This window comes from Salmo trutta, chromosome 22 (genome assembly GCF_901001165.1).
Source record: "Salmo trutta chromosome 22, fSalTru1.1, whole genome shotgun sequence".
Taxonomy (NCBI): Eukaryota; Metazoa; Chordata; class Actinopteri; order Salmoniformes; family Salmonidae; genus Salmo; species Salmo trutta.
In genome coordinates this window covers 46781551-46797600 of record NC_042978.1, presented here as the reverse complement: position 1 = coordinate 46797600, position 16050 = coordinate 46781551, and the positions used below count along the sequence as shown (strand labels likewise).

Sequence of the window (16050 nt, the reverse complement as noted above, 5' to 3'; positions counted from 1 at the left end):
CCATAGCAGCACCCACCTGTAGCACGCGCTCCAGCAGGTATATCTCTCTGGTCACCCCTAAAGCCAACTCCTCCTTTGGTCGTCTCTCCTTCCAGTTCTCTGCTGCCAACGACTGGAACGAACTACAAAAATCTCTGAAATTGGAAACACTTATCTCCCTCACTAGCTTTAAGCACCAGCTGTCAGAGCAGCTCACAGATCACTGCACCTGTACATAGCCCATCTATAATTTAGCCCAAACTACTACCTCTTCCCCTACTGTATTTATTTATTTTATTTATTTTGCTCCTTTGCACCATATTATTTATATTTGAACTTTGAACTTTCTTCAAACTACAAATCTACCATTCCAGTGTTTTTCTTGCTATATTGTATTTACTCTGCCACCATGGCATTTTTTTGCTTTTACCTCCCTTATCTCACATCATTTGCTCACATTGTATATAGTCTTATTTTTTTTCTACTGTATTATTGACTGTATGTTGTTTACTCCATGTGTAACTCTGTGTTGTTGTATGTTGTCGAACTGCTTTGCTTTATCTTGGCCAGGTCGCAATTGTAAATGAGAACTTGTTCTCAACTTGCCTACCTGGTTAAATAAAGGTGAAATAAATAAAAAATAAAAAATGTGTTTTATACCATTCCACTGATTCCGGTTCAGTTATTACCACAAACCATGTGTTTGATGTATTTTATACCATTCCACTGATTCCGGTTCAGTTATTACCACAAACCATGTGTTTGATTTATTTTATACCATTCCACTGATTCCGGTTCAGTTATTACCACAAACCATGTGTTTGATGTGTTTTCTACCATTCCACTGATTCCGGTTCAGTTATTACCACAAGCCCGTTCTCCCCAATTAAGGTGTCACCAACCTCCGGTGCTTGGTAAAGTATAGTATATTTTCAGAGTAGCTTCCCCAAAACTGGATCCAATGTTGTGTCTCCATACATGTTTTGTTGGACATCATATTGTATACTTGGTCCACAATGGCCATATCATATGGTCTGCTTCTAGCTGAAGGTGAACTAAGAAATGGTTCGTTCGAGATTCTTCTACAAAGCGAGCGCATCTGTCTCCACGCTGAAACAGCTTGAAGCCAATTATAGTGGTTAAAAGACAGAGGGTTTGTGCCCCACGGTTGGCACGGGAGGTGCAATAAATAACCGATTCGCTGACAGGAAGCCGTTTGGCTACCGTCAGAATAATAATGAGGTTATTGCTACCCGCTGTGACCGTATGATATCCATTTGATTATTTTTCCTCATCTCACGGGATGTTGCTGGCAACCGGGCCAGTGTGCAGCGGAGAAACACGTGTACGCGCACGAACGCACACACACACATTCGATCACATGTTCTACTCCAGGGTTCTCCAACCCCATTTCCTGAAGAGCTACCAGGAGGTTCTCACTCCTGTTCTACTCTATGGTCTGGACTGGTTGGCAGTTGAATGCCACTGGTGACAGACCGTTAGATTGTTCCTGACCATTGACTTGCACCAGAGCCGGCTCAGGCCCAAACCACACTTTTTTTTTTGTGGATGTACATTTTAAAGTTAATTTCCTGCAATTCTACACATTTTGTCATGGGACGTAGAGAAAATGTTGCAGTTTTAAAGCAAGTTCTCTACAGTTCACATTTTGCCATTTTTTTGGTAGAATTTTATAACAAATTTGATGCAATTCTACTTATGTTGCCATGGAGCACATATTGCTTTTCTTTGCAATTTTAAAGCTAATTTCCTGCAATTTTACACATTTTGCCATGACTTATGCCATATTAATGATATCTGAGTGAGAGTGACTAACAAAATCATTGAGGGCCCTCTGGAGGACAGGCCCTCAATGGGGGGGGGGGGGGGGTCGGGGCCCCCTTGCGACCGCTTATGCCTGGAACCGGCCCTGACTTGCACTCTCTGCTCCCTGAGGTCTGATTTCAGGGGAACATGAGACTGGACGGTGTGTAGAGAGGGTTCACGGCGGGGTAAAGGAGACACAATATGCATCATATCTGTGTGGCACACCACACATTCTCCCCTGACACAGCTTTCCAACCCCTCTGTCGTCTCCCCGGTACATAGCCTCCCCTACCCAGGAACAGTGCATTCCAGCTGGGCACAGAACCTGGGTGGTCTCCCTTTAGGCCTGCTGGAGGAAGGAAGGCAGAAAAATGCAGGTAGGGCCATTTGACAGAGGGGAGCCCAATGTGAGACAGGCGGTGGAGGATGTGATTCTTTACCTGCATCTGACTCATTCTGCTGTCATAACCCAGTTTGATTATCCATCCCCCTTCATCTTCCACCTGACAGGGAGACAGAGGGAGAGAGATGGGAGACCGAGGTAGAAAGAGTGAGAGAGACGGGAGACAGAGAGAGAGACAGGTAGACAGAGGGAGATGGGAGACAGAGGTAGACGGGGGAGACAGAGGGAGACAGAGAGAGGGAGATGGGAGACAGATGGAGGGAGATGGACGGTAGACTGGGGAGACAGAGGGAGATGGGGAGAGGGAGGGAGACAGAGAGAGGGAGATGGCAGATAGAGGGAGGGAGATGGAAGGGAGACGGGAGACGGGTAGACAGGGGTAGACAGAGGTAGATAGGGGGAGACTGGGGTAGACATGGGTAGACAGAGGTAGACTGGGGTAGACATGGGTAGACAGAGGTAGACAGGAGTAGACAGGGGTAGACAGGGATAGACAGAGGTAGACAGAGGTAGACTGGGGTAGACATGGGTAGACAGAGGTAGACAGGGGTAGACAGGGGTAGACATGGGTAGATAGGGATAGACAGGGGTAGACAGAGGTAGACAGGGGGAGACAGAAGGAGGGACAGTGGGAGAAAGAGGAAGGGAGATGGCCTCAGTGGCCTGCTCACAGAGATCGGACAGATGAGCACTGTGGACAGACTGGCCCAGGACTCACCCTTCGTCTGCTATACCTCAGTGTGCTATAACTCAGTCTGCTATACCTCAATCTGCTATACCTCAGTCTACTATAACTCAGTCTGCTATACCTCAGCCTGCTATACCTCAGTCTGCTATACCTCAGTCTGCTATAACTCAGTCTGCTATACCTCAGCCTGCTATAACTCAGCCTGCTATACCTCAGCCTGCTATACCTCAGCCTGCTATACCTCAGTCTGCTATACCTCAGTCTGCTATAACTCAGCCTGCTATACCTCAGTCTGCTATAACTCAGCCTGCTATAACTCAGCCTGCTATACCGCAGTCTGCTATAACTCAGCCTGCTATACTTCAGTCTGCTATACCTCAGTCTGCTATTCTTCAGTCTGCTATAACTCAGTCTGCTATAACTCAGTCTGCTATACCTCAGTCTGCTATACCTCAGTCTGCTATACCTCAGTCTGCTATAACCCAGTCTGCTATAACTCAGTCTGCTAATACTCAGTCTGCTATAACTCAGTCTGCTATAACTCAGTCTGCTATATATCTCAGTCTGCTATATATCTCAGTCTGTTATATCTCAGTCTGCTATAACTCAGTCTGCTATAACTCAGTATTCTATATATCTCAGTCTGCTATATAACTCAGTCTGCTATAACTCAGTCTGCTATATCTCAGTCTGCTATATATCTCAGTCTGCTATACCTTAGTCCGCTATATCTCAGTCTGCAATACCTCAGTCTGCTATATCTCAGTCTGTTATACCTCAGTCTGCTATACCTCAGTCTGCTATATCTCAGTCTGCTATATCTCAGTCTGCTATACCTCAGTCTGCTATAACTCAGTCTGCTATATAACTCAGTCTGCTATATCTCAGTCTGCTATATCTCAGTCTGCTATATCTCAGTCTGCTATACCTCAGTCTGCTATATATCTCAGTCTGCTATACTTCAGTCTGCTATACCTCAGTCTGTTATACCTCAGTCTGCTATACCTCAGTCTGCTATATCTCAGTCTGCGATACCTCAGTCTGCTATATCTCAGTCTGCTATATTTCAGTCTGCTATTCCTCAGTCTGCTATACCTCAGTCTGCTATAACTCAGTCTGCTATATCTCAGTCTGCTATATCTCAGTCTGCTATACCTCAGTCTGCTATACCTCAGTCTGCTATACTTCAGTCTGCTATACCACAGTCTGCTATACCTCAGTCTGCTATATATCTCAGTCTGCTATACTTCAGTCTGCTATACCTCAGTCTGTTATACCTCAGTCTGCTATAACTCAGTCTGCTATATCTCAGTCTGCTATACCTCAGTCTGCTATAACTCAGTCTGCTATATATCTCAGTCTGCTATATATCTCAGTCTGCTATACCTCAGTCTGCTATAACTCAGTCTGCTATATAACTCAGTCTGCTATATAGCTCAGTCTGCTATACCTCAGTCTGCTATACCTCAGTCTGCTATATATCTCAGTCTGCTATACCTCAGTCTGCTATAACTCAGTCTGCTATATATCTCAGTCTGCTATAACTAGTCTGCTATATCTCAGTCTGCTATATATCAGTCTGCTATTTCTCAGTCTGCTATACCCCAGTCTGCTATATCTCAGTCTGCTATATCTCAGTCTGCTTTATAACTCAGTCTGCTATAACTCAGTCTGCTATACCTCAGTCTGCTATAACTCAGTCTGCTATAACTCAGTCTGCTATATATCTCAGTCTGCTATACCTCAGTCTGCTATACCTCAGTCTGCTATATCTCAGTCTGCTATACCCCAGTCTGCTATATCTCAGTCTGCTATAACTCAGTCTGCTATAACTCAGTCTGCTATACCTTAATCTGCTATAACTCAGTCTGCTATAACTTCTCTTCACCATAGATCATTTAGGAGCGTATTCAGTCATAGTAGGACTATATGACAACTGAGAAATAAACGTTATTACTGTATCCATTTATTCCAAGGTTATTCGTATTGGGCACAAATACTGTAGATCACACACACAAAATGTAATAAATACAAATAATAGCCAAGATAGTTATTTACAGTTATACAATACATTCTTTTCTGAACTTCACGTAAAACACACACTTGTACAGAGGGTCCACTTGGAATTGAGTCCGTCCTCAGCTGTACAGTGTGGGGTCGCTGTGCCCGTGGAGGGGAGAGTCTGGACGGAGGGTGTGAGGGAGAAGTCCCCTTCTCCTGGATCTGAGCCTCCAGACTCAGGTGAAGTAGGAGTCTTGCATGGAGTAAAGGTGGTCGATAGGCGTGGCCAGGGATGAGTCACACAAAGACAGGCAGTCTCCGTCGCCTAGGTTACAGAGAGGGTTCCCATCCATCTCCACATAAAGGTCCTTGCAGCCTGGGGGGGGAGGAGTAGGGGAGAGTGAAGAAGGGGGTGGGAGAGAGAGGGGGGAGAGGGAGAAAGAAAAGTGGATAGAGAGGGGAGATAGAGTGAAGGGGATGAGACAGAGAAAACGGGGATAGAGGGGAGATAGAGTGAAGGGGAAGAGACAGAGAGAGAGAGAGAGAGAGAGGGAAAGAGACAGAGAGAGTGAGGGAAAGATTGGGGAGAGGGGAGAGAGAGTGGGGGAAAGAGAGAGAGGGGGATAGAGAGAGAAGGGGGAGAGAGAGAGGAAGCAAGAAAGGGGGGAGAGAGAGAGAGAAGGAAGAGAGAGAGGGTATACAGAACAGGGGGAGAGCGAGAGAGAGAGGGAGAGAAGGGGTATAGAGAGAGAGAGCAAGAGCGAGAGAGAGAAAGAGAGAGGGTGGGTATAGAGAGAGGACGATAGAGAAAGAGAGAGAGGTATAGAGGGGAGAGAGAGAGACAGGGGAGAGGGGGTATAGAGAGAGAAGGGGGAGAGAGGGGGTATAGAAAGAGAGAGAGGGGTATAGAGAGGGGATAGTGAGAGAGAGGGTATAGAGAGAGAGAGATTGAGAGAAAGGGGGAGAGAGAGAGGGGGGAGAGAGAGAGGGGGGAGAGAGAGAGAGAGGGTACAGCGATATAGAGAGGGGGGTATAGAAAGATTGAGAGAGAGAGAGGGGAGAGAGTGGGAGAGAGAGGGGAGAGAGAGGGTGAGAGAGAGGGGAGGAGAAAGAGATAGGGGGTATAGCGATGGAGAGAGGGGGTATAGAGAGCGGGAGAGAGAGGGGAGAGAGAGAGGGGGGGGAGAGAGGGGGGAGAAAGATACTTTTGTTAATTATCTAATTCACTTGCTTTGGCAATGTTAACATATGTTTCCCATGCCAATAAAGCCCTTAAATTGAATTGAATTGAGAGAGAGAGAACAGGGGTATAGAGAGAGAGAGAAATTCAACATACCAATAAGGATCTGGCAAAAAATACTTGAATCAGTTATGGAACCCATTGCCCTTTATGTTTTTGAGGTCCGGGGTCCACTCACCAACCAAGAATTCACAAAACTGGACAAACACCAAATTGAGACTGCAGGCAGTATTCTGCTAAAATATCCTCTGTGTACAACGTAAAACACCAAATAATGCATGCAGAGCAGAATCAGGCCGAAACCCGCTAATTATTGAAATACAGAAAAGAGCGGTTACATTCAACAACCACCTAAAAGGAAGCGATTCCCTTGAGAGATGAACCTGGAGAAGAGTCCCCTAAGCAAGCTGGTCCTGGGGGGCTCAGATCACAAACACAAACAGACCCCACAGAGTCATCACCTACAGAGAGATGAACCTGGAGAAGAGTCCCCTAAGCAAGCTGGTCCTGGGGGGCTCAGATCACAAACACAAACAGACCCCACAGAGTCATCACCTACAGAGAGATGAACCTGGAGAAGAGTCCTCTAAGCAAGCTGGTCCTAGGGCTCAGATCACAAACACAAACAGACCCCACAGAGTCATCACCTACAGAGAGATGAACCTGGAGAAGAGTCCTCTAAGCAAGCTGGTCCTAGGGCTCAGATCACAAACACAAACAGACCCCACAGAGTCATCACCTACAGAGAGATGAACCTGGAGAAGAGTCCTCTAAGCAAGCTGGTCCTAGGGCTCAGATCACAAACACAAACAGACCCCACAGAGCCCCAGGACAGCAACACAATTAGACCCAACCAAATCATGAGAAAACAAAAAGATAATTACTTGACACATTGGAAAGAATACATTTTTTAAAAAACAGAGCAAACTAGAATGCTATTTGGCTCTAAACAGAGAGTACACTGACTGACCCAAACTTAAGGAAAGCTTTAACTATGTACAGACTCAGTGAGCATAGCCTTGCTATTGAGAAAGGCCGCCGTAGGCAGACCTGGCTCTCAAGAGAAGACAGGCTATGTGCACACTGCCCACAAAATGAGATGGAAACTGAACTGCACTTCCTAGCCTCCTGCCAAATGTATGACCATATTAGAGACACATATCTCCCTCAGATTACACAGACCCACAAAGAATTAGAAAACAAACCCAATTTTGATAAACTCCCACATTTATTGTGTGAAATACCACAGTGTGCCATCACAGCAGCAAGATGTGTGACCTGTTGCCACAAGAAAAGGTAAACCAGTGAAGAACAAACACCATTGTAAATACAACCCATGTTTATGTTTATTTATCTGCCCTTTTGTACTTTAACTATTTGCACATAATATGACATTTGAAATGTCTTTATTATTTTGGAATTTTTGTGAGTGTAATGTTTACTGTTAATTTTTATTGAGAGAGAGAGAGAGAGGAGGGGTATAGAGAGAGAGAGGAGCGGGTATATATATATATATAGAGAGAGAGCGAGAGAGAGCGAGAGGGTATAGAGAGAATGGAGGGGCCATCATAGTGTGTGTTGCTTTGACATGTAAGTTCTACAGTTTTCACTGTACTATAGTAGAGGAGTATTGCTTGTATTTACCGTAGGGGTGCATGTGGTCCCCGGGCATCTGTGGAGGGGTGAGTCCCTGTCTAAAGGGGTCCATGTCATATTCCTGCACCCCCAAGGAGGTGGCCTGGGCCAGGGCCTGCATCTGCTGGAGGCTGGGGTGGTGGTGCTGGGGGTGGTGGTACAAACTCAGAGGGTTCAGGTCAGAGGTCAAACTACCACAGGAGGGCGCTGTGGAGCACAGGAATCACAGGAATCACAGGATAGGTCAATCTCAACAAATCAACAATTACACTACATAAGCTTACCCTGTGTGTGTGTGTGTGTGTGTGTGTGCGTGCGTGCCTGTCTGTCTGTGTGTGTGTGCGTGCGTGCGTGCGTGCGTGTGCGTGCGTGTGTGTGTGTGCGTGCGTGTGTGTCTGTGTGTGTGTCTGTGTGTGTGTGTGTGTGTGTGTGTGTGTGTGTGTGTGTGTAACATAACCCTATTACGTGGAACCAACGTGGAACAGAAGTTGAATTGAGGCCTGAGCCTAGTGGGCGGTACAGTACAGTAGCCTACCAGTGTGATGTGCTGGCGGTACAGTACAGTAGCCTACCAGTGTGATGTGCTGGCGGTACAGTACAGTAGCCTACCAGTGTGATGTGCTGGCTGTTCATGCTGCTCTTGTTGCTGCTGCTGTTGCTGCCTTCTGGCCAGTTTCTTCATCTACAATATCAACAGAAATATACTTTAATTACATATACAGTTACATCTACAATATCAACAGATATCATTTAATTACATATACAGTTACATCTACAATATCAACAGAAATATACTTTAATTACATATACAGTTACATCTACAATATCAACAGAAATATACTTTAATTACATATACAGTTACATCTACAATATCAACAGAAATATACTTTAATTACATATACAGTTACATCTACAATATCAACAGAAATAACAGTACTTTAATACATATACAGTTACATCTACAATATCAACAGAAATATACTTTAATTACATATACAGTTACATCTACAATATCAACAGATATCATTTAATTACATATACAGTTACATCTACAATATCAACAGATATCATTTAATTACATATACAGTTACATTTACAATATTAACAGATATCATTTAATTACATATACAGTTACATCTACAATATAAACAGATATCATTTAATTACATATACAGTTACATCTACAATATCAACAGATATCATTTAATTACATATACAGTTACATCTACAATATCAACAGAAATATACTTTAATTACATATACAGTTACATCTACAATATCAACAGAAATATACTTTAATTACATATACAGTTACATCTACAATATCAACAGAAATATACTTTAATTACATATACAGTTACATCTACAATATCAACAGAAATATACTTTAATTACATATACAGTTACATCTACAATATCAACAGATATCATTTAATTACATATACAGTTACATCTACAATATCAACAGATATCATTTAATTACATATACAGTTACATTTACAATATTAACAGATATCATTTAATTACATATACAGTTACATCTACAATATAAACAGATATCATTTAATTACATATACAGTTACATCTACAATATCAACAGATATCATTTAATTACATATACAGTTACATTTACAATATTAACAGATATCATTTAATTACATATACAGTTACATCTACAATATCAACAGATATCATTTAATTACATATACAGTTACATCTACAATATAAACAGATATCATTTAATTACATATACAGTTACATCTACAATATAAACATAAATATAATTTAATTACATATACAGTTACATCTACAATATCAACAGATATAATTTAATTACATCTACAGTTACATTTACAATATTAACAGATATCATTTAATTACATATACAGTTACATCTACAATATAAACAGATATCATTTAATTACATATACAGTTACATCTACAATATAAACAGATATCATTTAATTACATATACAGTTACATCTACAATATAAACATAAATATAATTTAATTACATATTTACAGTTAAATCTACAATATAGACAGAAATATAATTTAATTACATCTACAGTTACATCTACAATATAAACAGATATATAATTTCATTACATCTACAGTTACATCTACAATATAAACAGATATATAATTTCATTACATCTACAGTTACATCTACAATATAAACAGATATATAATTTCATTACATCTACAGTTACATCTCACTCCACAGCCTCTCTCTCAAACCTGGTCTTCATAGGAACATGTTCACTCAGTTGAAACGTATTAATAGTGGAGGGAAAGAAAATAGCATATTTCATGGAGAGAAAACCACACACGCTGCCTGCTGGAAGGAAATACAGCCCTTATCTGGAAGGATCTATGAGTGAGATGTCATCAGTTTCCTGAATAGAGAGATAACAGGAGTGATTTCCAGGTTGGCAGCACAGCACACTGCCGAAAGAGTTCCGTTATTAATGGTACACATGAAAGTATCTGGGAGGTAGAAAGAGTGTTGAGGGGTGGGGGTGCAGGCAGCATCACATTACTGTACCTTGGCTCTTTGGTTTTGGAACCAGACCTGCACGACTCTCACGCTCAGACCGGTCTCCGCTGCCAAGGTCTCCCTTACCTTGGAGAGGAATGGAAGGACAGAGGGAAGGGAGGGGTAGGGACAGAGAGAGAGAATATGAGAGGGACAGAGGGACAGAGGGAGAGAAGAGGAGAGGGACAGAGGGACAGAGGGAGAGAAGAGGAGAGGGACAGAGGGAGAGAAGAGGGACAGAGGGAGAGAAGAAGGGGGACAGAGGGAGAGAAGACGAGAGGGACAGAGGGAGAGAAGACGAGAGGACAGAGGGAGAGAAGAGGGACAGAGGGAGAGAAGAGGGACAGAAGGAGAGAAGAGGAGAAGGACAGAGGGAGATGAGAAGAGAGGAACAGAGGGAGAGAAGAGGAGAGGGGCAGAGAGAGAGAAGAGGAGAGGGGCAGAGAGAGAGAAGAGGAGAGGGGCAGAGAGAGAGAAGAGGAGAGGGGCAGAGAGAGAGAAGAGGAGAGGGGCAGAGAGAGAGAAGAGGGACAGAGGGAGAGAAGATGAGAGGGACAGAGGGAGAGAAGAGGAGGGGGGACAGAGGGAGAGAAGATGAGAGGGGACAGAGGGAGAGAAGAAGGGGGACAGAGGGAGAGAAGAGGGACAGAAGGAGAGAAGAGGAGAAGGACAGAGGGAGATGAGAGGAGAGGGAGAGAGGGAGATGAGAGGAGAGGGGACAGAGAGAGAGAAGAGGGACAGAGGGAGAGGAGAGGGGGGACAGAGGGAGAGAAGAGGGGGGACAGAGGGAGAGAAGAGGGACAGAGAGAAGAAGGGAGAGACAGAGCGAGAGAAGAAGGGGACAGAGGGGGGGACAGAGGGAGAGAAGAGGGGGGACAGAGTGAGAGAAGAGGAGAGGGACAGAGGGAGAGAAGAGGAGAGGGACAGAAGGAGAGAAGAGGACAGAGGGAGAGAAGAGGGACATAGGGAGAGAAGAGGAGAAGGACAGAGGGAGAGAAGAGGAGAGGGACAGAGGGAGAGAAGAGGAGAGGGACAGAAGGAGAGGAGAGGGACAGAGGGAGAGAAGAGGGACAGAGGGAGAGAAGAGGAGAGGGACAGAGGGAGAGAAGAGGAGAGGGACAGAGGAAGAGGAGAGGGACAGAGGGAGAGAAGAGGGGAGTGACAGAAGGAGAGGAGAGGGACAGAGGGAGAGAAGAGGGGAGTGACAGAGAAAGGGAAGGACAGAGGGAAGGAGAGAGAGGAAGTAAACGTGATATGACCCTTGTAATCTACATACCCTAATATAAGGACACTTCCATGTTGACTCATATCAGTACAGCGTATTAACTATAGCTATAAAACCTCAGACCCTCGTGATGAAGACAATAATCCGCTGTTGGAGAGTATTCTGAGTGAGGACCCTTCAAAGTGCAAACTACAACCCCAGCTTTTCTGCATTCTTTTTAGGAGCCCTTCATGGTGTGGTGTACACCTAGGCCCTACCTTCCGGCAGGGCTTGGAGGAGACTTCGAAGGATGCTTTGAAGGCCCGTCTCTGGTGGGTGGTCAGAATGGTGCGTGGACGTTTGGGTCGTTTGTGTTCAGGGTCGTCTGCTCCGCCGCCACGTCTGCCTGAAGCCTTCACACTGCCCTCATCCCCTTTCTCCTCCTCCTCCTCCTCCTCATCATCACTTTCACCTGCCAAGACAGGACAAATGGAAAAAAATCCATATATAACCATTCTGAGGTTTATAGACACATACACACACAGACACACACACACACACAAACACACACACACACACACAAACACACACACACACACACACACACACACACACAGAAACACAAACACACAAACACACAAACACACACACACACACACACACACATACACACACACACACACACACACAGAAACACACACAAACACACACAGAACCTGAGTCTGTGTACCTGAGTCTGATGAGGTGGGTCTGTCCACTTCCTGGTTGTAGTCTCTAGCACAGAGCAACCGTCCTTCCCTGAGGACACAGCAGTCTCCAGTCCGCAGAAGACAGGAACAGAGACTGCAGTTAAAACAGGCCAGGTGGAACACTGCAGCTCCAGCATGCATCACCAGCTCTGCAGGGGAGATGGCCTCTGCACAGCCACCACACCTCACTGCAAACAGACTGGGGAGAGAGAGAGAGAGTGAGGAGAGAGAGGAGAGAGAGAGAGAGAGAGAGAGAGAGAGAGAGAGAGAGAGAGAGAGAGAGAGAGAGAGAGAGAGAGAGAGCGTTTAAACCTAAACAAGTTTAAACAATCTAGGTTTCTAGGTTTAAACATAATCTAGGTTTCACTTTCAACGAGCATTGCTACTAATGACTTTTGTATTGAGCACTTTTTCCGTCTCTACTGCTCTGGTGCACTGCTTGAGTGACAGCTCCTCCACCCCAAATAATAGTTCAACACATCACGCTTCCCAGACACAACTTCTCTAGACGAGCTCTCAGAGGTTACTGGAATGTTGCTGAGTCGTTCAGTCAATCAAGACTGCCAGCTTTCATACCCCCTCCTTCTCCCCCTCTCCCTCTGCTCTCCCTCAGACACTCAGACAAATACCCCCAGAGTGGCGAGTGTCCATCTTAGCGCCTGGCAACCAGCACTGGGGGCTCAGCCTCGGAGACTGTTACTGTTAAGGCTCTGGCTGCCGTGTCCGAGGCTGCTCTCCCGGGAGGCGGTAGAAAGGCGCTCCACATGCCATGGCTCCAGCCGGGGGGGGGAATCAGGAATCCCGGAGGGAGAGGCTGGGACTGCCGTCCCGGGAATTATCTGCGGATTTATCCCTAAGTCTGCTTAACCTGAGAGGAACTAAAGAAGAGCCAGACCCGAATCAGCAGACGTATTATTCCGCTTTCTGGCAGCCACAGCAGTTTGGGTCTGTCAACCAGGATGGTGCGTCATCAGTTTGAATCTGGGGGTTGTTTTCTGACTTGATAGAACCAAGGGTCACACCAGTGGCGTCTCCATGGAAACTTGAGAGGATGACTCGTTTTTTGTCTCTTTGCTAGGGAAGTGGATGCTATGTTTTTGTCTGTTTGCTAGGGAAGTGGAGGCTATGTTTTTGTCTCTTTGCTAGGGAAGTGGATGCTGTGTTTTTGTCTCTTTGCTAGGGAAGTGGATGCTATGTTTTTGTCTCTTTGCTAGGGAAGTGGATGCTGTGTTTTTGTCTCTTTGCTAGGGAAGTGGATGCTATGTTTTTGTCTCTTTGCTAGGGAAGTGGATGCTGTGTTTTTGTCTCTTTGCTAGGGAAGTGGATGCTATGTTTTTGTCTCTTTGCTAGGGAAGTGGATGCTGTGTTTTTGTCTCTTTGCTAGGGAAGTGGATGCTATGTATGCATCGTTCATAAAAAAGGAATGATCTGAAAATCAATGTTAGGCCTAAAGAAAGGTCAATACTTTTGTCATAGATTTATATAATGATAGGGTTATGTTACCGACTATTCAGTACCATATATAAGACCATTCCGAACCGGACCAAAAAACAACATCTGTGGATGTTGAAATCAAGGACAAGGCGTACGGACCAAATCTGAATCAGACATAGATGAAAAAACGAACAAGTGCATGTGAATATCTTCAGTTAGCTCCATTTTCTTATTTTAAGTGGATTTCAAAATATTTAATGTGATATAACGCTTTCTTCATTGACATGTAGACATAAGTGAATGTATATACAGTTGAAATTTGGCCCCCAAAAAACTCTGACCAAAATAACAAGTACAGTACCAGTCAAAAGTTTGGACACACCTACTCATTACAGGGTTTTTCTTTATTTTGACTATTTTCTACATTGTAGAATAATAGTGAAGACATCAAAACTATGAAATAACACATATGGAATCATGTAGTAACCAAAAAAGTGTTAAACAAATCAAAATATATTTTACATTTGAGATTCTTCAAAGTAGCCACCCTTTGCCTTGATGACACCTTTGCACACTCTTGGCATTCTCTCAACCAGCTTCATGAGGTAGTCACCTGGAATGCATTTCAATTAACAGGTGTGCCTTGCTAAGAGTTAATTGGTGGAATTTCTTTCCTTCTTTATGTGTTTGAACCAATCAGTTGTGTTGTGACAAGGCAAGGGTGGTATACTGAAGATAGCCCTATTTGGTAAAAGACCAAGTCCATATTATGGCAAGAACAGCTCAAATAAGCAAAGAGAAACAACAGTCCATCCTTACTTTAAGACATGAAGGTCATTCAATCTGGAACATTTCAAGAACTTTTAAAGTTTCTTCAAGTGCAGTTGCAAAAACCATCAAGCACTATGATGAAACTGGCTCTCATGAGGACCACCACAGGAAAGGAAGACCCAGAGTTACCTCTGCTGCATAGGATAAGTTCATTAGAGTTACCCGCCTCAGGAATTACAGCCCAAATAAAAGCTTCACAGAGTTCAAGTAACAGACACATCTCAACATCAACTGTTCAGCGGAGACTGCGTGAATCAGGCCTTCATGGTCGAATTGCTGCAAAGAAACCACTACTAACGGACACTAATAATAAGAAGAGACTTGCTTGGGCCAAGAAACACGAGCAATGGACATTAGACCGGTAGGAAATCTGTCCTTTGGTCTGATGAGTCCACATTTGAGATTTTTGGTTCCAACAGCCGTGTCTTTGAAACGCAGAGTAGGTGATCTTTGAATGTGAGGTTCCCACCGTGAAGCATGGAGGAGGAGGTGTGATGGTGTGGGGGTGCTTTGCAAGTGACACTGTCTGAGATTTATTTAGAGTTCAAGGCACACTTAACCAGAATGGCTACCACAGCATTCTGCAGCGATCTGGTTTGCGCTTAGTGGGACTATAATTTTTTTTTCAACAGGACAATGACCCAACACACCTCCAGGCTGTGTAATGTCTATTTGACCAAGAAGGAGAGTGATGGAGTTTCAAGTGACGGGTCGAGAGTTTCAAGTTCCTTGGTGTCCACATCACCAACAAACTATCATGGTCCAAACACACCAAGACAGTTGTGCTGCATCAGATGACCTGGCCTCCACAATCACCCGACCTCAATGGTCAGGATGGTTTGGGATGAGTAGGACCGCAGAGTGAAGGAAAAGCAGCCAACAAGTGCTTAGCATATGTGGGAACTCCTTCAAGACTGTTGGAAAAGCCTTCCAGGTGAAGCTGGTTGAGAGAATACCAAGCGTGTGCAAAGCTTTCATCAAGACAAAGGATGGCTACTTTGAAGAATTTTGACTGGTACTGTATTTTCCATGTCCGTAAAATATGTTTTTTAATTGTCCATACATAATGTATTTTCAGTGTCCGGAAAATACAAAATTTCAACGTCCGGAAAATACTTATTTTCAAAATTCTGAAAATACTTATTTTCAACTTTAATTCAGAACTGAAAATGAACCTAATTACAACATCTGGAGAATATGTATTTTCAACGTCATTTTGCTTACTGGGTATCTCCTATTGATATTTACCTACACAGTATGTTCGTGTTGGAACAAGAAATAGCCCTGAATTGAACATGTTGTTTACTGTTACGAACCAACAACATGACCCCAAGTATGACCTCCAAGAATCATGTTTTCACACAAAAAAACCCAAAAAGACATTCAGACACAGAGGTTAAAATGTCACAGTGGAAACAGTGGTGTAAACAGCAACATCCCAAAGCCCTGCATTGCTGAGACCTATTGGTGTTGCTGTGGGGTTGCCGGGGAAACGGTCAAGCTTATTCTAAGTAGCCCAT

At 44.0% G+C, this 16050-nt stretch overlaps 1 protein-coding gene across 1 annotated transcript in view; it reads right to left on the bottom strand.

Moving 5' to 3' along the window:
- Positions 1-4847: 4847 nt before the first annotated feature.
- The window catches only part of lmx1a (LIM homeobox transcription factor 1, alpha), a 27071-nt gene continuing 15868 nt past the window's right edge, over positions 4848-16050 (bottom strand). Inside the window, exons 4-9 of the mRNA XM_029708230.1 lie at positions 12247-12464; positions 11795-11988; positions 10322-10399; positions 8383-8455; positions 7783-7980; positions 4848-5274 (exon numbers count right to left, since the gene is read on the bottom strand). Coding sequence (XP_029564090.1) covers positions 5135-5274; positions 7783-7980; positions 8383-8455; positions 10322-10399; positions 11795-11988; positions 12247-12464 — 901 coding nt within the window. The 3' untranslated portion in view covers positions 4848-5134. The remainder of the gene's footprint in view (positions 5275-7782; positions 7981-8382; positions 8456-10321; positions 10400-11794; positions 11989-12246; positions 12465-16050) is intronic.